The following is a 26,403-nucleotide window of genomic DNA, read 5'->3' as shown; positions in this document are numbered from 1 at the left end:
GAAATATAAAACTAACCGGTGTGCCGACTACCTCGCGTTGCTAAAGCCTGATATTAAGAGAACAGAACCAGTGATATAATACTTCGTATATATAGAACGTAAAGGACTCGATATCGTATTTGAGAGAACTACCACACCGTCCAGAACGCAAGAATAAAACCTTCCACCACAAACACAGCTTGGGAAAAAAGGCGCGGAAAAAAAGAACGGAAAATAAAGGAAATAAAAGGCACCCCCTTAACAAATCGTGTCCAAAACGCCGACGCCACGAGTCAACAGCTGTAAACCACGTGCAGAGAGTGTGTATGCGTATATGTGGGCCCGTGAGAGAGACGGAGAGAGAAGACTCTCGTCCGTCTCCTCGAATTTCGCCATTATAGCCTAGCACACCTTCCTCACCCGCACGTCCGTGTCTTCCCCATTATCCCAGCAGTTGGCGCTGTGTAACTGCAACCAAAACGTTCTATGATTCTTGCATCCAGATGACATGCCGGCAGAGAGATGCATGCAGCAGATGTGAGTAAAGTCGAGCGCCCCCAAGTCCGGCCTTGGAAAGCCTCACATGGCCATTTCGGCCTGCAGTCTGCGCAGCTCGGCTTCTTCCTCGGATTCCTGCGGCGCCGTCTTTCTCTTGACTGTGGTTGTCGTTTGCAACGACTTAGCATTTCCGCGTTGTCCGGGGGGGGGGGGGGGGGGGGGGGGGGGGAGGGGAGATGTAAAGCATAAAGCCCTCCTCGGGGGATAACATACGCTCGCCCGTGGCCGCCGAAGGGAGATCCTTGATCTTGTCCGACACGGGTACCGTCCCCGTCTTGAGCATCTCCTCGTCGACCTGTTCCTGCCGCATCCTCTCCAGCTCCTCTTCCAGCTCGTCCTCGTCTTGCATGTCCCCAACTGGCGTGCCCAACATCTGGGCAATTTCTTCGTTGGCCGCGTTTTGCTCCCGTAGACTCTCCCTGTATTGAAGGTGTCAGCAACTTGCCATCCAAATGTAATCCTCGCACAAAACAAGCCTAACAAAAAGGGAGAAGAGATTATCAACATACATCATGGCGTCCACCTTGTCCACCGAGATATCCTTGTTAATCAGCTTCATAGCGTCCGTGACCTTCTGAGTGGCCTGGACCTCGTCTCGGGTGGCCGTGGCTCGGTTGAGAGCCATCTCTTGGGACTCCATCGACTGTATCGAGTTGACAACCTGCTGCCGTTCCTTCTCCTTGCGCAGTTTGCGCGCAACGAGTCGCTTCGCCTCTGTTTGGTTGTGAACATTCCAGGTCAGCTAATCCCGGGTGATAATGAACGGTGAAAGGATGAATGTCACCACGAGAAAGGAAAAAAAAAACCCCCCTTACCATTGGGATCTCTCTTGAGGGCGGCCTTTGTCTGGGCTTCCAGCTCATCGACTTGTGTCTGGAGGTATGCTGCCTTCTTTTCCAACATATCCTTATGTGCCCTCAAGCCGACCACCGCCTCCTTCACCTTCGCCTGCTTCTGCTTCTGGTTGGCGGCCCCGCCCCACCAAGACAGCCAGCTCGACATGGTGATAAGCGATACGTGGTAACGGGGACGATCGATTAGGTGGATTCAGGAGGTCCGTCGAAAAACACCGGAAAGAGGCTGTTGCTCGATGGAGGATATCGTTCAGGCGATCTATCCCCGGGGCGCGGGGTATGGAGACTCGACTGTTAAGAGGGCCGTCACTCCAGGATCCGTGGGACGAAAACCGGGAAGGAAAAGACGTCTATTACGGGCCTGAACACGCCAGAAACAGCGCTTGATGCCAGATCTTGTTTCTTCGCGATGGATGGGGCGTTGGTGGATAGAAGTAGCCAGGCTGGTCCGCTGGGGGTAAGATGCCTAGTGGTGGGAGATAATCGGGCTTTAAGTTTGTACGGAGTAGGCGAGTAGGCGAGTACGTTGTAGGTTCGCAGATAGGTATGATGCAACCTTTGGGGGCTGCCTCCACTCATGTGACACGCGAAGCACTGAGCAAAGCAAGTCCGGACTTTTGCCGCCGGGACATATCATGTGATATAATTAGTCATCTAGTTCATTCTCGACCAAGGCCTTTCTTTCCCTGATGTTGTTTTAGAGGTGGTTTTCCACATAAAAATTCACCATGACCGAGCTTCGCTGGTCCTCAAGCCATGTCACGAGGCCCTGTACCCTCTCGGATTTATCTTCTGGGGGAATTACCAACGAAGAATGTTGGTGAGAAAGTCCGCTTTTTGGGATGGTATGCCGTGCCTTTGGGCCTCATTTTCGGCATCCGGTTGGGCCCATCGACTTCAATGGATGGATGGCTTTGGCTAATGTGCGCACTCGTCCAGTGTCAGCTCATACCTACCAACCACGGCCATTCTCATATTGAAACACGAGTCCCCCCATGGATCCGATACCAACGTCTTCGTTCAGACCGATCTCATACTAGAAAATATCACAGCAGAACACACTCGTGTCGGCGAGTGGCTCAACGTTATTGGCTACCTTACCGCGGGAGCTCTCGGCCAGGCGCCTCGTAGAGACTCTCGTGACGCTTATGTCCAGGCCCTGTTGCTCTGGCCCGCCGGGCCCTTTGATATTCGGAGATATGAAAGATCTTTGAAATCGTAAAAGAACCCAGTCTCGTTACGCTTTGTATGGTCATCCATCCCACCGGGTCGAGACTCACAGGTCGTCGTCGAGGCGCCCGACGCTTATGGGCCCCAACCCGCTTGATCCGGCCTACGGGGTAGTTACCTACGCAAACATGTCTGTAGGTACGCACGCAAGGCAGTACGCGTATACGGTCGATTTGTGTCACCACCGCACCTCCGAAGCGCAACATAGGGCGTCTCACTGACCACCGACTACGCTCCCCACGGCACAACCTTTCTCTGGGAAGACAATCGCTCTGACTGTGGCCTGTTGTGATGGGTATATCAAGAACGAGCCTCCTGTCACTGTCACAGGCAGCTTCTCGTGTCTGTTGACTACGTACTCGGAGGGTCGATAGATTTTTCGACTTCAAGTACTTTGTATCCTACCAACTGCAACGTTTGTCTTTGATCCATCATTTCTGGTCTCCGAGCATATATCAACCTTTGGGGGCAGAGATAGTCATGGGACCAACTCTCTGGGCATGTGCGCCGAGTCCGGAAAGAGGAACGAGGCTCACGACTGGGTTGAGAATACCGACCGATTCCGCTGTCCCCGAATTTGAGCGACCGACAAACAACATCGTTGACATATTGTTTGAAAACGACAATGAAGATCAGTTCATTGCAGCAAATCTCACGGGGAACACTGTCGGAGCTTAGACGGAGTAGACGTCCGGAAGTCGGAGATGTGGGATCCAATGGGTTGGTATCCGAAAACGGGTGCTTACTAATAATGTCGGCGAGGCCAACCACGTTAAAAAACCTCCTTGCCAACGATTTTATTTCTCTTCCCTTTCTTCTCTCAAACACCTTCATCAGAGAGCAAACACTCCTGCCAAAGTGCTGCAAGTAAGTAAAATCTCCCCGATTTTGATTTTTTTTTACATCCTAAACCTGAATGATGAACCATACCTATGTTACACAGTCTATGATCTTTCCATGATTATTTTATTCACACTGAAAATTCTGACTCTTCGCTCCATCTCTTCCCTTTCCATCTTCTAATGAAGTGCCAGATTGGAGTTGCTAACTGGGCTACAAGCTAGGTACGCGATGCGGATCTAAGCCTCGGAGTGGCATACAACAGCTCCGGTCTTGCGGATAGAATGGGACCAAGTTCATGTGCATTTATATCGTCCTATCGTCCCGTTCACATGTATATACATATCAATACAGATGGTTGTTACCTCAACCAAACCCAGCCTCCTGGGCCTATTTCCCGTATTTCCCGTACTTGGCGTGGTTATTGCTGGTTGGCAAGCAACCACTTGGAGCCTCCCGGATTTCAGAGACAGTAGGCAGGATTTCCTCAGCCGGCAGCACAAGCCCCCCACCAAACTGCTGTCGGGACGCAGCTCCACCGTCCACGCGAGCTGCGCGCCCGCCACGGCGGCGAGATAGTCAACGCTGCTCCCGGTAGTCGGGTAGAGATGGCCGCAGCTGGCTCCGTGCGTGTAGGCGGTGCCACCCTGCGCTTCGATGATCTCGGCAGCCGAGGCCGCGAACTCTAGCTGTTCCTCCTGTGTGTCGGTCACGGCGTCGCAGTCGTATCCGAAGGGGAGGAGGATGTACTATCCGAAGCTGTGCCAGTCGACGTACTGCTGGATGCCCTGGCCGGCGGCGAGCGAGCTCGTCGACGAGGCTGACGATCCCCTGTAGATCGGGCGTGTCGCCAGACTCCTCGCCCCTGTACGTCTCGTCGCAGGGGTCGGAGGAGGCGCCCCCGCTGACTTGCCACTTGTAGGGCCAGTTTCGGTTGATGTCGGTGCCGATGCAGGACGCGCCGTCGCGCGGCTGGCGGGATTTGCGCCATAGGCGATCCCGTCTTGCACGAGTAGACGAAGCCTGGCGATTTGTGAGCCGGGCGAAGAGAAAAAGAAGAAGAAGAAAGCAAGAACTACGACCCATACTGTGAATGGTAGGAGAAACCCTTACCGTCGGAGTTGACGACCGGGAAGACATACAAGTCGTAGCTGTCGACAATGTCTACGACCTCGGTTGTTCCATCCAAGTATCCGGAGATCAGCTGGAAAGTGAGGTATTCCGTGGTCTGCGTGAGATTAGCACCAATTCGTGGCTTTTTGTTTCTTTCCTTTCCTTTCTTTTCTTTTCTTGCCTCTCCCTCTCCCCATCCCCCTTGCGGTGGCATGCTCCAAAATGTGTAGCTGGCGACTCACCTTGGGAGTGATCCACTCGCGAGCTTGAACGGTGCCGTGCCAGAGAACGGCGGGGTTGGCACCCTTGCCTGCGGCACCCCAGATGTGAATACCTTGAATAGGACGGCCCTCATACAACTCGCCAGAGACAATGATCTCCGACTGGTTGGGGAAGGCGGAGTGCAGGTCCTTTAAGTACTGCAGATGGCCGTCATACGAATGGTACTCCTCGAACCAGGAGAGGTCGGGGAGACCCTGGGCGGATTGGTATTCTCCGAGCTGGCCTTCGGACTTGAGATCCGAGCCGAGATTTTTGTGCAGTACATCACCGCCGAGGCCGAGGGCTTGGAACGCTGCGATGTGTTCAGGGGCAATGGCAAGGTCGAGATGGTTGTCGACGTCGGTGTTCAGGGCGACGTGGTGCAGGTTGGCGATATTTTGACGGATCGAGGCGGGATCATTGTGGTAGAAACGTAGAGAGATTGGATTGAGGACAACCCCAGACCTGGGTAATTGGGATTGAATAATAGCTCTTTTTTAAGAGACTCCTTGACTTAGTTGCCCATCCATCACATCACATGGACCGCGAGTTGGCTCGGTCCATGGCCATACACATGAGGATGGGTTCAGATGGTGACCAGCTGGGAGATGATATCGTGTTATTGTGACAGATCAGCTGGCATGCACAGCAGTAGAAGTCGAGATGGAGGGAGATGTGCAGACGACCACGGAGACCATTCCGTCGATCTTGCATCCTACTTATTTCAGGGGGAGAGACAGTTCTGCTGTGTAAGTGTATGTCGCAGGAGAAGCGATGTCTTCCTTCCGCGCGACTTACCTACCTGCCCACTCGGGATGGTGAGTGTTTTTAATTACAACCTTTCCACTTAGGTATTCGCTCCGTGAGGTGATCTACCTAAGAAAACCACTTTCTAGGCCAACCGATGACCGATATCACAGTGTGCGGCAGAAGCCAGGACCGTAAGCGGCATAGGCATATACTTCTCAGACGATCCCTTCCATGGCTCGATACCACTTTTACACCCTACTCCTTGCTCATAAACATCAAGTACCTTGCGTATCGCTTTCCCGTTGTCCCTGCCCAGCAGCAGTAGGAGGATATGCAAGGAGTCAGGCAAGTAAGGCGCATAGCTCGTCGATAATAATGATTAAACGAGAACAAAATGATCAATATTAAAACTCGTTGTTCGTCGGCACGGATATTACGTGCTCTTCTAAGGATGTGTGGGTTGCGACAGCCTCGAAGACAATGTCCCTCGATTTGCTATGAGTTGCCTCTTCGTCCTCCATCGTCGATTCGGCCGTTGTTAGTCTAGCCTGGTATCTCGAGAGAACCCCGACGCACCAGGTGAGGAAGGACGAGCCTTGAGTTTCTAGGACGATGTACTACGATCCTACACCAAAGCTCGGGACGCATGAAAACTCGGTCCTGTGCCGAACCATGATTGGAGTAGCTGAGTATCGGGACTATCGGCCCATAATAGTGAACGCATTTCCCAAGCAATATGCTTGGATGGGAGTTCCCGAGGTCGGACAGCGGTATGGCATCGGAGCCGGCCAAGATATCAGTGTGGTCCGATTGTGGGTCAATCCCGACGACCGGAAACTCCCCATTGGTATCCAACAGTTTATCTTGGGAGCATCATCCGCCAGACTGTGCCCCTGTCACACTTCGTCTGCGTGTGGCCGCAAACGGTCGTTCTGAGGGGCGTTCAGCAAGCTGGTTCGGCCCGTGCCTCGAAACAGAGCCAAAGACTGTCAAGGGATTTCGAGAATTCGCACCATATGAAATGACCACCAGCTACGACGAAGCATCTCAGGGGGTCGGCTGAGAAAACCTGGCGTCCGTGGCAAGCCTATGCGAAGACAGTCGGGTGACAATATTATAGAGCGAGATTCTGCGGAATGCGATGAGAGAGACATTGGGAGACAGGTGACAGGAAGGTGGGGCGTTTTTATGATGGTCCACTACCTAGGTACCTTACCTATCCCGGGTCTCAGTCTCACGTGTTTAGTGTGTCTTGTTATGTTTGTTCAGGTACCTTAAGGTAGGTATTGGAGGCAGCCACCGCCAGTCGTCCTCATCCGTCGCTATACCTTAGAGTACCTTAATCATTATTACCGGTCAGGCTACGTCGAACCTTCCGTACTGGGTCAGGTACATACATAGGTAAGTAAGGTAAGTACCTTAAGGTAAGCTTGGTAGGGTCTCCATGTACCTTTGTACCCAGCATTCGGAGCACCTTGGCCAGGAACCTTGGCAAAGTCACACTCAATGGCCGTTGGAACCTTGGTGGGGGTATGACGGCAGAGATGGGGCACGAGGAGGCGCAAGGGAAAGAGCCCTACAGCTGGTCTTTCCGACAGGACCAAGAACAAGGACAGGGAAAGGGAGGGACGACCTGGACTCTGACTGCTGCGGACTGAGGCTTGGATGACAACCCCCTTCCCGTTCATTCCGACCCCTCTCGTTGACTCTTTCATCCCTTCTTTTCTTTTCTCTTCTCCCCCGCCCGCACCCCCCACGACCTTGTCGTCTTTCATCTCGACATAACTTACTTCCACTCTTCCACTTAACTTCACCTCTTCAACCCACCTGGCTATCCTTGTGTGTGGCTTGTCTGGTTTTCATATGCGTTAGCGACTTCAACGCTCTTCCCAACCTGTTTTTTTTTTCTTTTTTTTTTTTTCAACCCTCATTAGCAACCTTATTGACGTCACATACGTCGTCGTAATTTATCTCACCTTAGACCTACCAACATACGAACATCCGAACATCACAGGGCCAGCAATGGCCTACCGGGAGTCTTCCCGCGTGTATCTAGACGACCCCGTCGATGATGAAGTCTACCGCTCTCCCACTATCCGGCGCTACAAGGTAAATTCCGGCCGCGCCGGACCTGTTGATGACGACGACGACCGCCCGTCCCATTACTCGGGCCGCCATGGTCGCGATCTCCTTGACACTCGAGAGACTCGCGAGCTAGACCGACCCCGCTCGGCTTACGACAATCGTGGAGGAGAACACGAGTATCCTTACCGCCCCCGAGATCGTGATCGCGACGTCTATCGGGATTCTCGCTACTACTATGAGAAGGAAGTGGAGCGCGAGCCCTATTCCCCGCGCGACTGGGATCGCCGCTCGCAGGCTGCCCGTGACCGCGACCGCGACCGCGACGAGGACCGAGGCCGACCGCGGGAACGAGACCCTTCCGTTCCTGACCCACCGCAGGAAACGGAACCGGATGTTCGCCTGGAGAAACGCGTTGAGCACCGCGAAGATGGCGATGTCATAGTTGAGAAACGTTACGAAGAGCGCCGCGAGGACTGCCCTGGTCCCGAGATTGAGCGATACCGCAAAGAGACCGAGTATTATGCTCCTTTGAGTCCGCCCCCCATTCCTCAGCCCCCGATTGTCATCCGACAACCTGCCCCGGAACCTCAGAAGATCATAATTCAGGATCCACCCACTCCGTCCCCGGTCGTCGTTAACCGCGAGAATCCTGGTGTCATGGTTGTCCGAGAGCGAGATCATGCCCGCGAACTGGCCCGCCGAGACCCCCGGGACGACGATTATTACTACCGCCGCGACTCCAAGGAAGTAGGGGCCTATCATCGTGATGATGAATATTATAGGGACCGTCGCGGCCGTCATCGTGACTACCGAGACTACCCCAGTGACGATGAGGAGTATTGGTACCGACGCAAGACCATTGTTCGGGACCGTACTCCTAGTCCCGAACACCAACGTCGCCACTTGGCCGGCGGTGCCCTCGCCGGCGCCGGCGTCGCCGCACTGCTGGCTAGCAGAAAAGACAGGCATGGCGAGGTCGCTCCCAACCGAGGAAGCAAGGTACTCGCCGGCGCTGCTCTCGGTGCCCTCGGCTCAGAGGGGATCAGACGAGCTCGCAGCGCCTATCAGGAACGCTGGGGCTCTCGATCCCGCTCCCGCTCCCGCTCCCGTCATCGGGGCGAGGGCGGTATCGACAGACTCGACGACCGCTTTGGCCGAGGGAGGCGTAGGTCTCGCTCCCGCTCTCGCTCCCGCTCTTCGTCTCGCTCTAAATTGAAGACGGGCCTGGGCGTCGCTGCCGCCGCTCTGGCCATTGCCGGTGCCGCCAAGTACTACCAAGACCACAAAGTCAAGAAGGAAGAGGCCGGCAGAGGCAGGAGCCGTACCCGGTATTCGGACCGTGGGTATTCCTCCTCACGTTCGCGGAGCAACGATCGCGACAGAAAGCGCAGCCGAAGCAAGTCCATCGCCAGGGTCGCAGCGGCCACGGCCGCAACTACGGGCTTGGTTCAACATTTCCGCAGCAAGTCCAAAGGAAGATCGCGGTCCAAGTCGAGAATCCGTCAGGGTGCGGAGGTGGTAGCCGCCGGCCTCGCCGGAGGGGCGGCCACCAAGCTCTATCAAAAGCGGAAGGACAGGAAAGAAGAAGGCGAGGAACGGGAGCTCAGCGACGAAGAATACGAGAAGGAGCTGCGGCGGCGCGAACGCTCCAGGTCCCGCCGCCGCCGATCCCGTAGCAGGTCCGAGGCCAGATCTCTCCATGGGGAGCCAACCCCTGCTGATCGCGAGCTAGGATTAGTTGAATACGGGAAAGACCCGCTCCCTCCGTCACGGCCTCCGTATCCCCCCTCTGACTACGACTACGAGTCGGCCGACGAACGACAACGGCGTCGACATCGCCGACGCCGTTCTCACGACCAGTCAGATGCATCCGACGATGGCGGCAAGGGCCGCAGCCGCAGCCGGTTGAGGAACATGGCCGCAGCCGCTGTAGGCACCGGGGCGGCGGCTATAGGCATCAAGGAATACAAGAGAAGGAAGGAGAGGGAGAAGGAGGCCGAGGAAGATGCGGAGCGTCGGGGGAAAGGGAGACAAAGGGATCCGTCCGTGGACACGGACTACGCAAGAGATCGAGATCGATCACGGCGACGTCGGGACAGGGACCGAAGACGTGAGAACCATCTTGGATCCTACGGATCATGACCCTTGAGCGATTGAACAAAGCTGATTGTACCGTATCCCAGGTTACGAGGATGAGGCCAATCAAAACCCGTACTATGACGATTATGGCCATCCTCCATCCCCTCCTCATGCTTCCGGGGGAGCCTACTATCCGCCGCCGCCGCCACCATCACAGGGTGGCCCCGGTTACCCCCCGCTGAACCACAACGTCAACCCTGACTATGCGAGCATGCCCGGCCATGATCCGTACCCATCATACCATCCGCAAGACTATGGTGGGTATCCCCCGCCGGGACCTCCGCCGACCGCCTCTGGAGGTGCCGGGGGCTTCCCGCCGCCTACCCCTGGTGGGCCGCCCGCTGGACCCGGGCCGGCGGGCCCGGCCGGTGGCAGACTCGGGCCTGACCAAGTGAGTGATGAAACATCCCGCACCACTCCAGTACAAGAAGATGCCAGAGTCCGAGACGCGCCACCGCCAGTTGCTACGGGCAATGGTGCGTCGATCTGAGTGTTTTTGGTTCGATTTTTTTTTCTCCCCCCTTTCTCCTAAACATAAAAAAAGAAACAAATTTTGATCTTTCTCGTGCGTTCTTATGGGTCTGGACTTTGCACTGACAAAAGGTCGTAGATGGTCTAGCACGGAGGCGGCTAAACGGCCAACTACACCATCGTTCCGAGTCCGCACCATCTGAGTCGACAAGAGGACTCAGGTTGCCACCCCCGCCTCTCGCTACCACAAAGTCCGTGAGCTGGGGACCTTTGTCGCCCAAGTCGGCTGCTACTCTCGAGTTCCATCACCAACAGCAACAGCAACAGGAGCACGAGGAGGAGGAGGCCGCCGAGGACACATCCCGCTTTCAGCCACCGGCTCTCACTGAAGCGCAACTGGCCACCCTCCGGACGGCCCCTACGCACCGCCGAACCTCGGACCCGTCGTCCAACCGACCGGTCGTCCGACGCCGCCACGCATCTGATAGTTCCCTGGACGATGACAGTGACGACGGGGTGGAGGTCCTCCCTGATCGGTTTGATTCGCAGGGGCGACCTCTCGACGGCACATGGTACTCGACACACCCTCCAAGGGTACGCCGAGGCAGCTTCGAGTATCGCCCACGGCATCCAGGGGACTGGGACGTGCGCGGGACATGGGGCGTGGCAGGTACGGATAACGATGTGATACAGAGGCTAGCAAGCGATATGGAAGGGCTGCTTTCGGGACGGAAACACTGGGCGGACGTTATTCGGGATGTGATTGTAGGAGTGACACCAATCGGAAGACTTAATAACGTGGATAGTGATGATGGGGATGAAGATGATGATAGGAAGAGGCGGCGGCGGCGGAAGACCAGATGATGGAAGGTTAACGATTTATGATTCTATATTTCCTTTTTTGTTTCCTTTCTTCATGATCATTTTTTTCTCTTCTTCACTTGTGGCTGCATTGCGCATTTCTCTCTTTTATTATAATGACGATGCTGAAATGTCAAGATATCGAAGTATCCGTTGGGTCTTATGTTTTTACCACAGCTCCATTTCCGCCCTTTGCTGCAGGTTGCTTTCCAGGCGACTCCAGAAGTGCAGTCGAGATACCTGGTGAGGTACAAGGACAATACCTGTACCTTATGGTACCTTTTCTCTTTCTACCTAGGTACCTTGGGTATTCTTCTCGTTGGGAAGGCAACCAGCTAAAATGGAAAACATGCTCAAAGTGACCAGTCGATTTCCCGAGGACCAAGGTATCGATCGGATGGGAGGCAGTATGCAGTGTGAATCCTGGGCAGAAGACAGGGGTAAGTAATATGGGAGGGGATAGGTGCCTGCAGGACTTTGGGATTTGTTTGTTGAACATTTTCTATCACCTATCATACGGGAGGGAGAAAACTGTGTTTGTGCAAGTAATGGAGTGTGTACGGATATGTAACATAAGGTATATGGTATGAGAGAAGAGGTGATGAATTTGAGTACCTACGATGTCGGTTGAAATGTGTGTACTCGTACGGCGCGTAATTACCTTGAGGCTGGCGGAAGTAAGGGTGAAAGGGGTGGGATGGCAGGCTGATATGATTACGAAGCAGGTACTTGTTCGACGTATACGTTCGACATCCTATTGCGGGGCAAGAGTCGTACCTCTCCAAGGCACCTGGACATTGACGTCTGCTGGTATCCTTGACCTTGTGGCTTCACAACCATCACAGGCCACGGGGCGGGCTACCCACCACAATGGCATCGTCGTCTTCGAGGCATCCCAATAGAATAGAATGCCTCACATGAAGCAGCGTTCACCAACAGTTACAGTTTCCCTTAGCCGCCAGCCTCTACCACGAACCTCATATCGTCAAACACCGGCCATGACGACCTCAACATCCATCATCCCCGAAGCCCTCTGGGCCCAGCAAGTGCCCCTCCACATAACGCACCCAGACCACCCCAACACGCCCTTCGTAACCTCCCTCCCGCGCTTCAGCTACCTCCCCCTCCTCCTCCCACGGCTCAACGCCTTCTTCGGAAGAGGACGACACTCTTCTTCTCCCGCCGTCCACCTCTCCAGCTTCCACTACCGGGACGACGAATCTTCCACTGGCCCCTCGACCGCAGGCTCCGACGACGTCCTCCTCCGCAACCTGCCCCTAGGCCTCCTCGTCGACCTCTACCGCCCTTCCTTGCCCTGGCGGCTCACCGTCCGCGACGGCCCGGGCTGGGACGTAGCCGACACCTTCCTCAACGCGGCCAAGGAAGCCGATTTCGCCCGCTACGGCTCCGCCCGCCGCATCATGTCGCTCTCCCAACCCGACACCGCCGCCCTCTGGCACGCCGTCCGCGACAACGACCGCCGCGCCTTCGCCCGCGTCAACGCCCTCCTCCTCGACGCCCCGACCCCTCTCCGCGCCGTGCCCCTGCGTCTCTACATCCCCTCCGCCCCCGGTCCTTCCAGCCCTCACCGCTCCGCCCCCGAGACTCACCCTAACCCTCCTTCTTCGTCCCCACCGCCGCTGTCCGCCGAACCGGGCACTTTCAAAGTCCTGCAAGCGCTCATCCCACCCCGCGAAGCCGCCGCGCCCTCGTCTCCCTCGTCGTCTCCTCTTCCTCTTCCTCTTCCTCCTCTTCCTTCTTCTTCCTCGCTTTCCCCCTCGGCCGTCGTCGCCTCCTCTCGCCATCGCCAACCATCGCAGCAGCAGCAGCAGCAGCAGCAGCAGCGCCGTCTCGGTTCCGTCTTGCGCTCCCTGCTCCCCGCCCTCTTCCCTAGCAGCCGCGACCCCGTCCTGGCCAACGTCCTGTTGCACGGCGTCCCGGCGCCGTTTTCGGCTCCCATCGAGGACTTGATGCGCGAGGCCGCCTATCCTGACGGTTGGCTCTGTTTGACGGTGGTAGTTCTGTGAAAAAGAATCGGCGTAGGGTTGGAGCACATGATTCTCCCGGGGGGGGGGGGCTTGGTTTGAAGCGTCGGTTTTCGGAGTCGAGTTCCAGCAGGACGTAAAACAGGGTTCATGAGCGGGCGTTTTCATACATTTGATTCATCGGTAGTCTGTATTCGTGGTGTTAGGAGGAGTGGGTATGATGCTTCAACAACACATGTAGGGACAAGCACTGCAGCGCCTATCATAGAATAGAGTAACAACACCGAGGAAGTCACCTTCGAAAGACAAGTTTATGTCTCAAGACTCGATTGCAATAGGATTCTTTTCATATACGAGGCTGGGTCTGCGTCTGCGTCTGCATCTACGTCTATTTACAAGCCCCGACGCAGAATTCACAATTGTGCGCTTTGTTTCCTCCCCGAAGATCTGCCCCTCGGTTCTTCTCTATCGAGGCCTCTCCCGTGTCCAGTGTGACCTTCTGCGCTGCATTTCGACCCCAGGGCCGTTCAGTGGCCAAGTGCCCGACATTTAACGAAAGAACAAAGAAGAATAAAAGAAAAACAGGCAGAAAAGGATGCAACAAGAGACAAAATAAAAGGGCAAAAAAGCAAGTCTCAATGTTGATATGTGGTATCTCCTCCAATGTTCCCCGATAGTAATAAAAAAATAAAAATAAAAACGAGAGATAGACAAATGCCAACCCATCCGCCCCCTTTGCCTCCCAAACAAAGCAGTTTCTATTAAAAAAATAAAAGGAAGGGAAAAGAAGTCCACCACCTTCATAAATGGACGAGACGAAAAGAGCCGGAGCCAGCAGATGCAGTATGTACGACGGAGTACTGATAATACAAATCAACTCTAGTGGATCCCGGCATTCAAGCCGTCGATGGCCGGACACCGGGAAGAAATAGATGGGCGTAAAATTATATCCGACCCTTCCAGTGGCCGGGCTGCTCTATAACCCCGTGTAAACGATGTGCCTGACGACCAGCTGCCATGTTTCACCAACCGAAACAGCGAGGAGAAAATATAGATGAGATCGATGAGATGCGAAGGATATGGGAGCTCCGTGTCGAATTAAAAAAGAGAATATTTGCTGTCGCCTTGGGGCCGAGATGTCCGACGGCGTCCCTGGCTGGCCTTCATTATGCAGTTTCATCGGCATTTCTGCCAAGAAAAGAAAAGAAAGAAAAAGCCCGACACCCCAACCTTGGGTGTACCTCATGTCATATCGTCGTTTGATCCGGTCGGCGTGCCCACGGTCTCAACCCGTCCCAAGAAAGCAGCCCATTGTCTCCGTTCGTGCTCCTCACATAGATATAGGCGCCGGTTGCTCAAGCGGGTTGGGAATCGAGTCGTTCAGAGCCAGATGCGGTAACGTCGTAGACGCCGGCTGTCCAGGCGACTGGTGGACCGTTGCGCCATGTCCGCTTTTCGAGCTCGAGAAACTCATGCTGGCGCGGGGGTCGTTCCAGAAGAGTTCATCCCGAAGCCCCTCCAGCATACGGATGGCAATAGCCAGAGAACTGGACGGTTGCGCACCGAGGCTGATCCAGTACATGGTCCGGTCAAACAAAGTTCGCAATTTCCCCTCGTTCACGAACTGGCCCAGGAAAGGATCGCGGAAACACGCTGCGAGGACGAGAAGATTGCCCCATTGCCTAAAGCAGAGTCAGTACGGGTTTATGGGGGCCAAAAGAAAAAAAACAAAAAAAAAAAAGACTTGCGAAACGCCAAGTGGCTATATGCATAGACATGAATATTCTGTCAACTTACGCCATGGCTGTTCCGAAAAAGTTGGTCAGGATGAGCCTCTCGTTCTTCAACCCGTGAAAGGCCTCCGTGCTTTGTACGAGAGCAAAGATACCCTCCTTCGCCGACTCGATGATCGCAGGGTCGATGTCTTCGTACAACTTGACCCTCGCATCGATGTACGGCTCACGAGGGTTGTGGGGCCTCGTGCCGGGGAAACCTGCCGCGCCCGTCCTCGCCTCGGTCATCTGCCGCTCCGTAAAGTCGAGGATCATCTTGATGAAGGGCCGTAGCGTGATGACTTGGAAGCCCCAGTACTTGGCTCGCACGCGCGCCGTCAGCATGTCCGTTGCCGGCGGATCCGTGTTCGAGAACTTGAACGTCTCGGGCACCCATTTCATGGACCACATGAACGCCTGCGCCGTCTCCAAGGATACCGCCTCTCCTGGTTTTCGAGAGCCTTCGGGGGGCTCATTCGAATAAAACGTCTTGGTGATGAGGTTGCCGTGGCTTCGAAGCACCAGCAGGGCGAGGTAGCTCTCGCGCGCGAGGAAGGTCCAGTTGAAATCCGTCAGGTTGGGATGGGGCATGTATTCTTCATACGACAAGATCCCGGACCGCGGTAGAGAGAGCTCCACGACGATGTCGCTACAAAACGGGGTGGAATAACGGTGAGCAGGGGGGGGGCGCGGTTCATGTTCCAAGATATTAACGGAGACCACACCAAACGTACCTTTCCAACTGCAGACAAGTCCAAAAGGCGAGCAATACCAGGTTCTCGCGGATTTTCGATGGATGTGGCGACTTCATCTCCTTCTTATACTTCTGGAACCGAGGCAGGTCCCTAGCGCAGCAACACCATCATGTCAGCAAACACGAATAACCAAGCAGAGCATGCCCTGGGGGAGAAATTCAGATCTTAGGGCCCCCAATTGGGCTTGTTTGTTCTTACCTCCGCATGACGACTTGCAAGGCGTACCCGGCATCGACGATGTACTTCTCGCTCTGGATGGGGTAACCGAGCTGACCGTAATACAAGCCAATGAAGATGTTGGTCTGAACATGGCGCAAAGTGAGGCTTCCGTTCTGGTTGCCCATAATGTCCGTGGCGTTGGCGAGGTACTCCAACCCCGGTATGATATCGTAGTTCCGCCGCATGGACTGGCCGGCCGTCCTCGACGCCGTTCCCTGCCACGAAGGTCGTCGGCTAGGCATCCCTGCGCTGTTTTCTCGCGGCGACGGGAGTCCGGACGACTGAGAGTGCGAGGGCGGTGACGACTGCGCGGGCGAGGTGGGATAGCCGTTGCGGACGGCCGGGGAGCTATGTGTGCGATATTCCGACGGCGCCACGTCCGGGACTTTGCCTTTGTGAAGAGAGAGCTTGCCCAGAGCGAGGGCAGCGAGAACGAGCGCGTTGTCGACCGTCCGGTAGGGTTTCCCTGGGACAAGGCCCGGAGAGGACCTCGGCTTGTCGGCCGGCTCGCTGGTCGGGGACCGCTTCCGCTTGCCGATGGCGTCGCCCGGCTGCATTTGCGCCGAGTTGGCGAACTTGGCGACGGCTGCCGATGGCCCAGCGCCCGACACCTTCAACGTGCGCCGATCCCCGGGTGCCGTCTGGTTCAGAAACGAGCGCACCCAAATCTTGAGATGTTTCGGCAGGAGGATGGGGTGCATGCTCAGAATGTGGTCCTCGAAGCTCTTGATATACTTGAGGACCGTCGCTTCGCTGAAATCGGGCTGTCCCTGTGGTGTCAGTGTCGAGCTCTTGTAGTCGACCTGGGCACCGGGGCTGAGGCTGCCGATCTGGCCCCAATCGGCTTGCCCGGCAGGAGAAGACCCAGGGTCTGAGTAGTTCTCCGTACTGACGTCCAGTACGCCGTGCTGGTCGAGCTGAGGAGTCCAGCGCCCATGGCCCTCGCCCTTTCCGAACAACTTGATGACGCCTCTCCTCTCTTCGATGGACTGGGGAAAGTCTTCGGGGTACTGGATGCCTTCCCTTAGGAGCAGGTGCTGGGTCATGGCTCTGATCGGGGGCCAGGTCAGGAGAAAACCGGCCGAGGTGGTATGGTCTTCGGGGATGGACGATTTCCCTGGACGCACTGCCGGACCAGGGGGTTCTCTATCTTCGATATCATCCCTCTCATCTTCCATTACAGTTTGTTCCAAGTTGGCGTCTTCCACGTCGTTGAGACTCATTGGATTGGCCACCTCGTTGACAGGCGTGTAGGCCGGCTGTGGCGTTCCATGCGGCGGGTCAGGCTGCGGGATATGTTGAGGCGTTGCCGCCACCTGTGGGGTGCGTTCAAAGCCAACATGTGTTTCGACAGGAGCAGAAAGAGCTGGGTAAACAGTTTCCGCATCGGCCTCGAGCTTGATACCTCTCAGGAACGGCAGTTCCCTCTTGACATCGCTTATCTTCTTGTCGACGTTGTAAAGGATACTCTTCACCTCGGCGAGCGCTTCGAGCATATCGGTCTGGGCCTTATCCGCACTGAAAGCCATAGCAAGTCAGCTTCCCTGAGCGGCTGACCAACTCGAAGAGCGTATAATTCGGTAATATTTTGGGGGAGGGTAAAAGGAGGGGGGGTTAGGTTCTTGTGACGTACGCTTTGGGTATCGGATCACGATATTTGCACTCCACGTTCTTCTCTCGACATGTCTTGCATGGCTTCGTTTCGTCGCACTTTGCTTTCAACTGACGGCAGTTGTCACAGGCCTGCCGGGGGGGGTGGGATAACGTTAGTTAAAATGTGACTCGGGGAGAAGCTGGGCCCACTAATCAACACGAGGGAAGGGGGTGTTCGAACCTGGGAAGCTCGTGTTGCTTTCCGTTTCTGCGTCGCCGCGTACGAAACATGGCTATAGATTGGCTCGGCAGGCGATGGATGATGAGGGTAGGGCGTCTGTTCGTAGGGAGATGGTTGCGAGATGGGCTGAGGTGGTGGGAAGCTGGGCCTGTAGGATACCGGTGTGGGAGGAAGCTGTTGGCCGGCATCGAAGCTCATGTGGCGGCGATGGTCGTCCGGATACGGCTGCTGGGCCCCTGGATGAGGAGGGGGTTGTGATGGATGGGGGCCGGGTGGGACAACCGAGGGAGGAGGAGGAGGAGGCTGTTGCTGGGGAGGCGGAGGGGGCGGCGGAGGGGGGAGACCATCGTTCGGGCCACCACCAGTGGAGTGTGGACGTCGAGGTTGAGAGATTGAGTCCTCGTACATCTCCCTCTTCAGGCCAGGGTCTCGTGGCGGTAGAGCGTAGTTGGGCAGGCGGGCAGGCGAGGCGGGTTGGCGATAGTTATCTTGTTGGACAGGAGTGAAGGGCCCCTGGTCATGGTGCCGACGTTCATGAGGGTAAGGTTGTTGCGACACGGGTTGATGATGCTGCTGCGGCGGGGGTAGAGGGTGAGCAAGAGGAGCTTCGGCGCTTCGAGAGGAGTACGGCGGATGTTGTTGATAAGGAGCGGATACAGGCGGCGGAGGTTGCTGCTGCTGCTGCTGTTGCAGCTGCTGCGACGGGGTAGGCTGGGGGAGGTGAGGCCACGGGTTGTTGCTTGTCTCTAGGCGGGGACGCTTGTGTTCAGGTTGCGCCGGGTCCATGTTGGGTATATATGTACATAGATACAAGAAGGCCTATGTAGTATATGTATGGTAAGGTAGGTAAGGTAGTATGTATGAAAGGAGGAAAGGAAGAAGATGAAAGAGACGTTAGGCCATGGGACGTTCGAGCAACGGGACAAGCCGTGGGGAGACGAGACGACGCCCAAGAGGCAAGGGAGGCAAAGAGGCACGCCGGGCGTGGGGAGAGTGAATTCAGCCCGTTAACGGCCAGGACAGGGACTTGAAGCCTGGGGGCAAGGAACTTCTTCGTTGATCGGTGGTGGGTGATAGGTGGTGGCTGTGGTCGGTCCCCCTCTATGATGGCAAATCGACGCGTCAAGGATAGGGGGAGTGAGGGATGGGATGGGAATGGTTCAAGCCTGACAGTTTCGATAGGAGTACTCGAGAGAGGTACGAAGTACGGAAAGCTATTGCCTGTCAGGTGGGAGGTGTGTGCGGAAGTATTTGGGCGGATGGCGGATGACGGATGGACGGCGAACGTGGCGTGGCGTAGGTGCGTTCTGTCTGTACCCGGGGCGCTGGTTCTTCTGGTACGTTGTAGGCCTAAGCAAACGACAAAAGGATGGCGCAGGTTGAGGCGAGAGAGGGACGAGGCCAGTCAAGCGAGGTCACACCCCAGTTGTGACCAAAGCAAGAGTCAAGAGTAACCAGGGGGTGGACCAGGTGAGTGGGGGCACGCTCAGAGGGAAAGAGAAAAGAGAGAGAGGGAGAGGGAGATGGAGAGGGAGGGAGGGAGGGAAGCAGGGCGAATTGTTCTGGTAGCTGGGATGAGAGGAGGAGGAGGGAGATGTGTCGTGCGCCGTGGCCGTACCGTGCGTCCAGATGGCCAGTGCCCGGTAAATAAGACCCAGCTTCGAAACGTGGATCAGCGTTGTGCAGAGACTAGGGTCCCTTCTGGGTACCGTTGTAGGTTGTAGGTATGGTAAGTAATCTGGTTGTCTGGCGGGGAGACGAGGCTGAAGAGGAACCAGCCGGGGATGGAGGAGTAGGAGGTACAAAGAGGGACAACGGTGATTAAAAAAAAAGAAAAAGGAAAAAAAGAAAAAAAAAAAAGAAAAAGAAACGACAGCGTGACAAGAGAGCGGGGAATGCAGGAAAGAGAAAAGGTACTCCGTAGGGTACTTGCAAGGGGAGGTTCGACTACGGATAGATGTGCGAGATGGGTAAGATGGGGTTCGAATTCGTGGCAAAAGGAGAGCCCAACGCGGTGAGGAGAAGTGAGTACAACGTAAGAGGAGTTGGAGTGGTGAGGTGCTTGTGCTTGTGCTTGTGCTTGTGGTGGTGTTGAGTGGTGAGAGGTGAGAAACGAGGAACCCCAGGGAATGATCGGTAGCAAATTCCGTCCCAAAAGGTACATATCTACTGGTAAGGTAGGTACCTGGAGAGGTCCGGAGTACGAAGGTAGGTACGAAGCCAATCTAAGAGGTTAACTGGGCCGCGACACACGGGACCATAGGTACTGTGGGTATCTCCGTGACGAGAGGAGTGGGGGGCCATGGACGACCCTGGCTCTTGCCGCACGCGGTCTACCTGGGGAGAGGGGTAGCTCCGAGGTCAGCTCAATACATTGTAAGTACCGGACTAGACGCGCCCATGAGTGAGGTGGATATCAATGAGTACGAAGTACATTTTACAAGAGGGACATCTACGGAGTAAGGTACGACGAGAGTAGGTATAGCGAGAGTTGCGAGTTTTATCATCTTTTCCCAGACTCTGGGTAGACTGGGTGACTTCGTTTCAACCTGGAATCGTCGCATGTCGTCGCAAACCATACCTTAAGTGACTGTTTAAGCTTAAAACAATCGAAATACATTGTACCTTATATAAATACGGTAGTAAGGTCGGTAAGGTACCTTAGGTACGGATTGAGAAAGCCGAGAAAGCCGAAGTATGGTAAGTACGGATACCTACCCGGTACCTCACTGGATTGTGCACGTCTGTGGACCTCATCAACAGACTAATGATTATCCGAACAGTAGTCTCTGAACAACGTGCCATAGCTAGCAAGGACCGGGATATCAACGGTTTGGTGAGAGCCTCGGAGGTCCTGAGTGAGTACCACGATGTACTTCGTACACATGTAGAGCGAGAGGCTGATTCCCGGTTTCTTGGAAATCACCCAGAGTCTGGGACATCATCGCCTTCATGTAATGGGTAGCGAGCGGATGAGAAGTTCGGCAGATAAAGCCCATAATAAGAAATGGAACTGAAATGGAGTTGAAAGGACTGGAGTGCCTGTACGTGTACACGTATTTCATACATGCCTTACAACGTACGCAAGCATCATCTCGATTGCGACGACCTGTCTGTCAGACGACAGACCGACCTTGCAAAGAGGAAGAGATATGCGGTGAGGTGAGGCGAGGCGAGGCGGCGCGTGGTCGTCGATGCATAAATGAGGCGAGCCAACATCAAAAAGAAAAAGAAAAGAAAAAAATGATTGGCCTATCATGACCATTGTCGGGAGCGAAAACTCATGGCAAGTGCGATCATGACGGTGGGGGAAGAGAGACATAAGGTAGGGAGCATGGCGAGGCTGCGGGCGCACATTAATTATTACTTTCGCAAGGTCAGAAGTAATTACACGTAGAACGTGCTTTCGTACTCCGTGTGTACTATTATGTACCCCGTAATTCATCAAGTTGGGGAGACGAGACGGTTCTGTCCAAGAGATCCCGAGACAATCTTCACCTGGGGACCAGGGGTTTTTGTCACTACACTGTACCTGTCTCTTGAGGCAAGAGGTATTCCACAATATTCCACGCACACGGGCCCGCTGCCTCGGACGTGGTTTTCAGGATTTTCAATTCAAGAGGATCCTCTTACACCCAAAGGGGTCCTATTTTCCTTGGCTCAAACGTGTCGACAGCCATGTATTGGTCGGTCGCCTAATCTATTCATTTCGATCGTCATTTTCGGACGGACCTCAAGCGAGGGTCCCTGACAGACCGTCGCGCTCAAATGGGGAATATGTGGGGGGAGAGAGACACGAGCCTCGCCCGTGACCATCAAAGAGCCCCAGTAACGCTGCTGGTTGCTCGATCGCGTCTCCAGTCCACCCAGTCCACCCAGTCCACCCAGTCCACCCAGTCCACCCAGTCCACCTGGGTAGGTACGAGATCACCGGCTTGGCATCATCTTTCATGCCTTCTGCTTCTTCCTGAGGCAGTCGACATGAATCGCATGTATGAAGTACGAAGCATGCTATATACTTGGGTAATACCTACTACCTGACCGGTCTCCTCATTCGTACGTTGTCGAAGTACACCTTATCCATCCCATGACTCGTGTTCAGCTTCAGCTGGTTCGTGCGCAAAGCCCGTAGATCCCGTGGAGGACGACCTTGTAATTACGACGTATTATTGCTTCCTACTTTGGGTAGGGACGGACTACGTTGTACGGAGTAGGGAAGAGCGATACCGAAGCAGTTCGTAATTCCATGTGGTTCCGCTGTTTTGGTAATTTACTGAGGTGGATGCGTGGAAATGACAGTTGTGCCGGCAGAGGAGCTCTCTCGTGCGTGGTGGGGGTCAAGTGATTTATTTGCAGGCACTTCTGCGAATTTCTCGGAACTGCATATGGCTGACCAATGTTGAAGGTCTAGTCGGTATTGAATAAGCAAGCAGACCCGAAGCTATAGGTCCTGATTAACTGTTATTACGGAGCATAGTAGTAGGTCCCTGGATGCCCACCCGTACGACGTAGGTGCCTTGTTCGTGAATGGCGAATGTGAGGAGCTAGGTAGGCGAGTATCACGAAGGGAAAGAGGCCGATGTGCGGTCAACGAGAGGAAAAAAAAAGAAAAAAGAGTCCCAACCGATTTTACAAAGGTCGTGTTTCCACCCACCAATATTCCGAGAAACGGGCGGACGGGCGCTAGGCTCTGGCCGCACTCACCCGAAGCGGTGTGACAGACGGAAGGAAGCTGTTATCTGCTGTGTGTTAGAAGATCATCAGAGGCGGTTCTATGTATGTAATAGTTGGCGGGCAGGAGTTAGGCGTGTGATCTGGTACGTCGTACGACGTCCATGCCTTTGTCGGTGTAGGCGATTGCCCCTCCCCCGCATCGCATCCCGATATTTGTCCCGGGACCGCATCGCATATTCATGGACGTACGTTGTATTGACATGCCATCTCGGAACGGTCTGCCTGTCTGCGTGCCTAGGATTTCGGCCCAGCAGTTCAGTTCAGCTCGTCCTTGCATCTGAGGATCCCGGATCAGCATGCATCGCAGCTTGGTTGCCTCGTCTCCCTGTATAACATAGAAGCGGTTCCTCTTGTTCCTCTTGGAGAGTTCTTTTCAACGGCTCGGCGTACGGAGTATAAGGTAAGGTACTTAGGTAATCATTCCGCAGCACACGGTATGTTTCGTCCTTGATTCTCGGCCTAGGTCACAGATACGTCGTTCCAAACAAGGTCACCGCTCCTTTGATGACCCATGCCCCGTCCCGTACTCCGTGCTCCGTACGTGTACATCAAACTCGGCCGCTCTCTCGTACAGTTGAACCTACATAAGGTACCTTACACCATGCTGCTCTCAAAGGCATTCGACCCCGTCCATCGGGAACTCGCTGACGGCAACATACAGACCCTGTATTATGATTTATGAGTAACTACTTGACCAGCTTTACTCCACACTCCCTTACAGGACTGCAGTTACGTACGTGTAACTGCCGGATCGACAGCGTGTTTCTCAGGTCCCGTCAAGAGACACTGGACAGATTCAGTAAAGATCTGCCACCGTACTCGGTACTCTTCACGTGGACGGAATACCGGGCAGGGGCAGGTAAGATATGAGGGATGAGTGATGAGGGGATGAGGGATGAGGATGTTCCCTTTTTGGACCGAGTACGAAGTACATGCACGGTACCGGGCACCTTTGCGCTCTCAAGTCCTCGACAAAGACGCGGAGAGACATGGAGATGCTCATGTGCACCCCAACCTCCCCAACCTCCCCAACCTCCCCAACTCCCTGACTTCAGCATAATTCTTTCGAGGCGCCTGAAGCGCGCCGGGTCGCGAGCTCAGGTCAACCTGTTCTGGGCGGGGTTGTTTCTTTTGGCTCGACGTGACGCGGTCTATTATCTCCGAACCCCGTCCTTTATACTTCGTCCCTAAGGTACCTTATATAGGTAATTACGGAGTATATACTACCTCGCGTCCACCCAATAAAAGTTGCAGGTCGTAATTCCCTGTGCTATGACTGGAGACCTCTATTATATATATTCGCCCTTGATTTTTTGGGGGATTTAATAGGGAGACCTCACGTTTCGATACCAAGACCTCACGGCATGTCCTGAATATCCCGATACGCAACTAAGACCAAATGCAACATTTTCGCAGATGATGTGGTTTACACGTAGAACATGGGTTGATTGAGCGGGTACGAAAGCCCTACGTATACCTAAAATGATATCAGTTCCATTTATCCCCAACCTGATCAAGGAGGAGCTGGCTGCTGGCATCGTCCTCCGTCTCCTCCACGATATCGAGGGGGTTTATCATGCTTGCCACGTGGAACCTATGCGAATTGTGATTGTGCTCCCCTTGTGTTGCTCCGTGGTGGAAACAACACAAGGACACAAGGATAACCCTGCAGGGGCCGATGTACGGTTAATGGACGAGGAAATACTTACGACAATGCCTGGGACTGATAATTATCGAAAGAAAACGTCAATATGGGACAAGGAGAGGCACAGGAGCCCTCGGATGTTCATTGATCATCTGGCGACTTGAAAACTGAATGAAACCCATCCCCCTGTGACGTCCAATGGCGCGTATTGGAATCAAAGTATCAGAGTGCCCAAGGTCGACTCCCTGCGTTCGACCGAGCCCTGCTGTTTGCATTGCTCCAACCGTCAGACAGTAGCTCAGCTCATCATCTACCCAAGGTAGTCAGAAGAAACGGGAGAGGATAGCAGCCAGGTGAAGTCATCAGTCGAGATCATCGTGCTTGGGATTTTTATTGCTACGTCACGGCCATCGTTTCGAAGTTTATTATCAGTTCGCTTTGCTGAAGTTTCACGTGATGCCGTCGACACCGAAGGAACGGTTCACTGTTGGTAGGAGAGCGTGATTAAGTGATTTGCAAGGCGGTAATCGTAAGCCAGCACCCGTCACACCCGGAGGGTTGGCAGTTGATGCTGGTGGCAGGTTTCGACACAGGCATGAATGACAAAAGCTTCCGTCCACGGCTCAGCTCATGCGAATGCGGAACGAGAAGCCCGGTCACCTTCCGTCCATGACTCCTTGCTCTCTCCTCTCTCCGGTGTAGGGTAAGGTTTTCGGGGTCATACGCTCGCTCAATGGATGCTAGAACAACTCGCTAGCGCATGACCCTCTGCAAAGCTTGCTTTTGGGAAGCGGGGGATCTATCTGCTGTGTAAGCTGTGTACGGAGCCTCCGCCCATGTCCCGATACATGGGACGGGATGCTCAAGTGAGGTCACCATCGGAGGGACCGATTCACTTTCTTGATCTGCCGCTCGGCTAATGATGCTGCGGTTCGTGTGGAGCAGTGGATGCGACCATCAAGCGCGGAATTTCAGGCTCCAGTTGGGCACCAGCTCCAATGATATGTATAGTATCCCAGAGTAGGGAGACCTGCTGGCTGCGGAAACGCGGGGGCGGGGGGGCGCAGACTTGAGGAAAAGCATCGGGAGGGAGGCAGCCTAGAAGAGGCAATTTTCAGGAGACCAATGGGCTGTTCGGCCAGCCTTGAGAACCATTTCCCGATGCAAGCCTCAGCTGATGAGATTCCGACGGAGTAGGGATGGGCTTTTAGGTCCCTTTTTTCTTTCTTTCTTTCTTTCTTTCTTCCCTCTTCTTTCTTCTTCTTAGCGTCATGACGGCCCTCCGGATGAACTACCTTTGCGTCTCTTACGATGCCTGGAAGTGCCATGGGCCTGGAACCCCACGGTGTTCAAAGGCCGCAGTTCGGAGACATCATCATCTCTCGGGCTGGTTGCGGTGTGTGGTTGTCCGTCTCGAACTCGGCCGCCATCCGCGATGGGTTCGGGGTCGACGGGAGGGGCACGACGAGGAGCGATTTCCTGGCCCTCGGTAAAGACAAGGTCGCCACGCTTCCCCAGGGCTTTCCGACCGGCCTCCTCCAACAGAATACCAAAGGCGAGGAGGGCCGTCTCGTCCATGCTTCCCTCGTCAACGGAGCGGCTGCCGACGCGGACGGAGCGGGCATCGGGCCCGTTTAGCGCGGCGTAGAAATGGCTTGCGTATAGATGTATGGCTTTGAGGAGGTCGCTGTCGGGCAGGACGTCGCGGTGTGGCAGGTCGCGGTCGTGGGCCATGTAGACGTCGTGCTCTGCGTAGCGTTCTGGGGCATCCGGGCGGCGGAAGAGGGCTTCTTCGGGGGCTAGGATGGGGTTGTGGACTGTCGCCTTCCGCAGCCTAGGCGGTTGCTCGGCATCGGTGGGCTTTTGGGATTCGTCTTGGGCGGCGGCGCCTGTGGTGGTGGTTTTGTTGGAGAGTTTGGCGGTGATTCGACCTGCGACGGCATCGTAGACGGTCAGTTGATGGCGTAGGCGAGGATCATGGTGAATGGCAGTAGCGGTCCCTTGGCCGGCGATATCGGCTGACCTAGAGCGGGACCGAGACTGAATGTTGGCAGATGGTCTTTGCCTGGTCATTGCGGCATCTCTCTTCCTCTTCTTCCTTTGTCCTTTCTTTTTCTTTTTCCTTTTCCGAGGTTGAGGGAGCTTGTTGATGTCGAATCTCGCAAAGGCTTCCAACTCGAGGGTCGTGGTTACCTTGTGTCCGAACCGATATCTTATCAGCTTGATCTTACTTAGGTAATCACAAACGCTAGGTACATGTACCTTGCCCAGTTCCGCATTGACGTACTGAATCCAGGTGTGCTCGGTGAGGAAGGTAC

General features: G+C 54.9%; 11 protein-coding genes across 11 annotated transcripts; 5 read left to right on the top strand and 6 right to left on the bottom strand.

Moving 5' to 3' along the window:
- Window positions 1-390: 390 nt before the first annotated feature.
- SODALDRAFT_377029 (vacuolar-sorting protein snf7) lies at window positions 391-2,010 on the bottom strand. Its single transcript, XM_028614875.1, has 4 exons — window positions 1,353-2,010; window positions 1,047-1,251; window positions 751-956; window positions 391-635 (listed from the first exon to the last, which is right to left on the bottom strand). The coding sequence occupies exons 1-4, from the start codon at window positions 1,537-1,539 to the stop codon at window positions 559-561; spliced, it is 675 nt and encodes a 224-aa protein (XP_028469153.1). The 5' UTR covers window positions 1,540-2,010; the 3' UTR covers window positions 391-558.
- On the bottom strand, window positions 1,550-2,055 carry SODALDRAFT_117363 (hypothetical protein). The gene has a single exon (XM_028606596.1). It carries the CDS (start codon window positions 1,968-1,970, stop codon window positions 1,698-1,700), a length of 273 nt encoding a protein of 90 aa, XP_028469152.1. The 5' UTR covers window positions 1,971-2,055; the 3' UTR covers window positions 1,550-1,697.
- A 64-nt stretch (window positions 2,056-2,119) lies between these two features.
- On the top strand, window positions 2,120-2,793 carry SODALDRAFT_397125 (hypothetical protein; the record flags this gene model as incomplete). Its single annotated transcript, XM_028615296.1, has 2 exons — window positions 2,120-2,211; window positions 2,331-2,793. The coding sequence occupies 2 exons, from the start codon at window positions 2,120-2,122 to the stop codon at window positions 2,611-2,613; spliced, it is 375 nt and encodes a 124-aa protein (XP_028469151.1). The 3' UTR covers window positions 2,614-2,793.
- Window positions 2,794-3,463: 670 nt separating this feature from the next.
- On the bottom strand, window positions 3,464-5,567 carry SODALDRAFT_377026 (Zn-dependent exopeptidase). The gene is made up of 6 exons (XM_028614874.1): window positions 5,374-5,567; window positions 4,817-5,300; window positions 4,550-4,689; window positions 4,239-4,464; window positions 3,963-4,210; window positions 3,464-3,888 (listed from the first exon to the last, which is right to left on the bottom strand). Exons 1-6 carry the CDS (start codon window positions 5,547-5,549, stop codon window positions 3,852-3,854), a joined length of 1,311 nt encoding a protein of 436 aa, XP_028469150.1. The 5' UTR covers window positions 5,550-5,567; the 3' UTR covers window positions 3,464-3,851.
- Window positions 5,568-5,961: 394 nt separating this feature from the next.
- On the top strand, window positions 5,962-6,551 carry SODALDRAFT_331069 (hypothetical protein). Its single transcript, XM_028611364.1, has one exon. It carries the CDS (start codon window positions 6,198-6,200, stop codon window positions 6,519-6,521), a length of 324 nt encoding a protein of 107 aa, XP_028469149.1. The 5' UTR covers window positions 5,962-6,197; the 3' UTR covers window positions 6,522-6,551.
- Window positions 6,552-7,607: 1,056 nt separating this feature from the next.
- SODALDRAFT_357377 (hypothetical protein) lies at window positions 7,608-12,043 on the top strand (the record flags this gene model as incomplete). Its single annotated transcript, XM_028614000.1, has 8 exons — window positions 7,608-9,780; window positions 9,854-10,285; window positions 10,420-11,045; window positions 11,114-11,150; window positions 11,355-11,384; window positions 11,501-11,581; window positions 11,867-11,943; window positions 11,987-12,043. The coding sequence occupies 8 exons, from the start codon at window positions 7,608-7,610 to the stop codon at window positions 12,041-12,043; spliced, it is 3,513 nt and encodes a 1,170-aa protein (XP_028469148.1).
- Window positions 12,044-12,139: 96 nt separating this feature from the next.
- Window positions 12,140-13,168, top strand: SODALDRAFT_273165 (autophagy protein; the record flags this gene model as incomplete). Its single annotated transcript, XM_028607882.1, has 2 exons — window positions 12,140-12,808; window positions 12,980-13,168. 2 exons carry the CDS (start codon window positions 12,140-12,142, stop codon window positions 13,166-13,168), a joined length of 858 nt encoding a protein of 285 aa, XP_028469147.1.
- Window positions 13,169-14,456: 1,288 nt separating this feature from the next.
- SODALDRAFT_271152 (hypothetical protein) lies at window positions 14,457-17,904 on the bottom strand (the record flags this gene model as incomplete). The annotated part of the gene is made up of 6 exons (XM_028607752.1): window positions 14,457-14,808; window positions 14,924-15,547; window positions 15,633-15,743; window positions 15,852-17,390; window positions 17,506-17,615; window positions 17,707-17,904. 6 exons carry the CDS (start codon window positions 17,902-17,904, stop codon window positions 14,457-14,459), a joined length of 2,934 nt encoding a protein of 977 aa, XP_028469146.1.
- Window positions 17,905-18,920: 1,016 nt separating this feature from the next.
- Window positions 18,921-20,270, bottom strand: SODALDRAFT_357373 (hypothetical protein; the record flags this gene model as incomplete). The annotated part of the gene is made up of 5 exons (XM_028613999.1): window positions 18,921-19,056; window positions 19,126-19,407; window positions 19,658-19,785; window positions 19,960-20,043; window positions 20,226-20,270. 5 exons carry the CDS (start codon window positions 20,268-20,270, stop codon window positions 18,921-18,923), a joined length of 675 nt encoding a protein of 224 aa, XP_028469145.1.
- Window positions 20,271-22,233: 1,963 nt separating this feature from the next.
- SODALDRAFT_357371 (hypothetical protein) lies at window positions 22,234-24,249 on the top strand (the record flags this gene model as incomplete). The annotated part of the gene is made up of 10 exons (XM_028613998.1): window positions 22,234-22,242; window positions 22,344-22,418; window positions 22,560-22,625; window positions 22,679-22,751; window positions 22,904-22,977; window positions 23,057-23,106; window positions 23,199-23,273; window positions 23,363-23,443; window positions 23,511-23,581; window positions 23,933-24,249. The coding sequence occupies 10 exons, from the start codon at window positions 22,234-22,236 to the stop codon at window positions 24,247-24,249; spliced, it is 891 nt and encodes a 296-aa protein (XP_028469144.1).
- A 708-nt stretch (window positions 24,250-24,957) lies between these two features.
- SODALDRAFT_349351 (hypothetical protein) lies at window positions 24,958-26,240 on the bottom strand (the record flags this gene model as incomplete). The annotated part of the gene is made up of 2 exons (XM_028613417.1): window positions 25,396-26,240; window positions 24,958-25,010 (listed from the first exon to the last, which is right to left on the bottom strand). The coding sequence occupies exons 1-2, from the start codon at window positions 26,156-26,158 to the stop codon at window positions 24,958-24,960; spliced, it is 816 nt and encodes a 271-aa protein (XP_028469143.1). The 5' UTR covers window positions 26,159-26,240.
- Window positions 26,241-26,403: the final 163 nt, after the last annotated feature.

Source organism: Sodiomyces alkalinus (assembly GCF_003711515.1).
Source record: "Sodiomyces alkalinus F11 unplaced genomic scaffold SODALscaffold_2, whole genome shotgun sequence".
Classification (NCBI taxonomy): domain Eukaryota; kingdom Fungi; phylum Ascomycota; class Sordariomycetes; order Glomerellales; family Plectosphaerellaceae; genus Sodiomyces; species Sodiomyces alkalinus.
The sequence above is the reverse complement of the archived record's forward strand: the minus strand, read 5'-3'. Positions and strand labels throughout refer to the sequence as shown.

Coding starts and splice junctions, on each gene's coding strand:
- SODALDRAFT_377029 (XM_028614875.1), bottom strand. CDS start 1,539: ATGTCGAGCTGGCTGTCTTGGTGGGGCGGGGCCGCCAACCAGAAGCAG. Junction 957..1,046: donor GACAAGGTGGACGCCATGAT/GTATGTTGATAA, acceptor CCTTCAATACAG/GGAGAGTCTACGGGAGCAAA. Junction 636..750: donor TTCGGCGGCCACGGGCGAGC/GTATGTTATCCC, acceptor CGACAACCACAG/TCAAGAGAAAGACGGCGCCG.
- SODALDRAFT_117363 (XM_028606596.1), bottom strand. CDS start 1,970: ATGAGTGGAGGCAGCCCCCAAAGGTTGCATCATACCTATCTGCGAACC.
- SODALDRAFT_377026 (XM_028614874.1), bottom strand. CDS start 5,549: ATGCAAGATCGACGGAATGGTCTCCGTGGTCGTCTGCACATCTCCCTC. Junction 5,301..5,373: donor CGAGCCAACTCGCGGTCCAT/GTGATGTGATGG, acceptor CCAATTACCCAG/GTCTGGGGTTGTCCTCAATC. Junction 3,889..3,962: donor AGCAGTTTGGTGGGGGGCTT/GTGCTGCCGGCT, acceptor CTTGCCAACCAG/CAATAACCACGCCAAGTACG.
- SODALDRAFT_331069 (XM_028611364.1), top strand. CDS start 6,198: ATGTACTACGATCCTACACCAAAGCTCGGGACGCATGAAAACTCGGTC.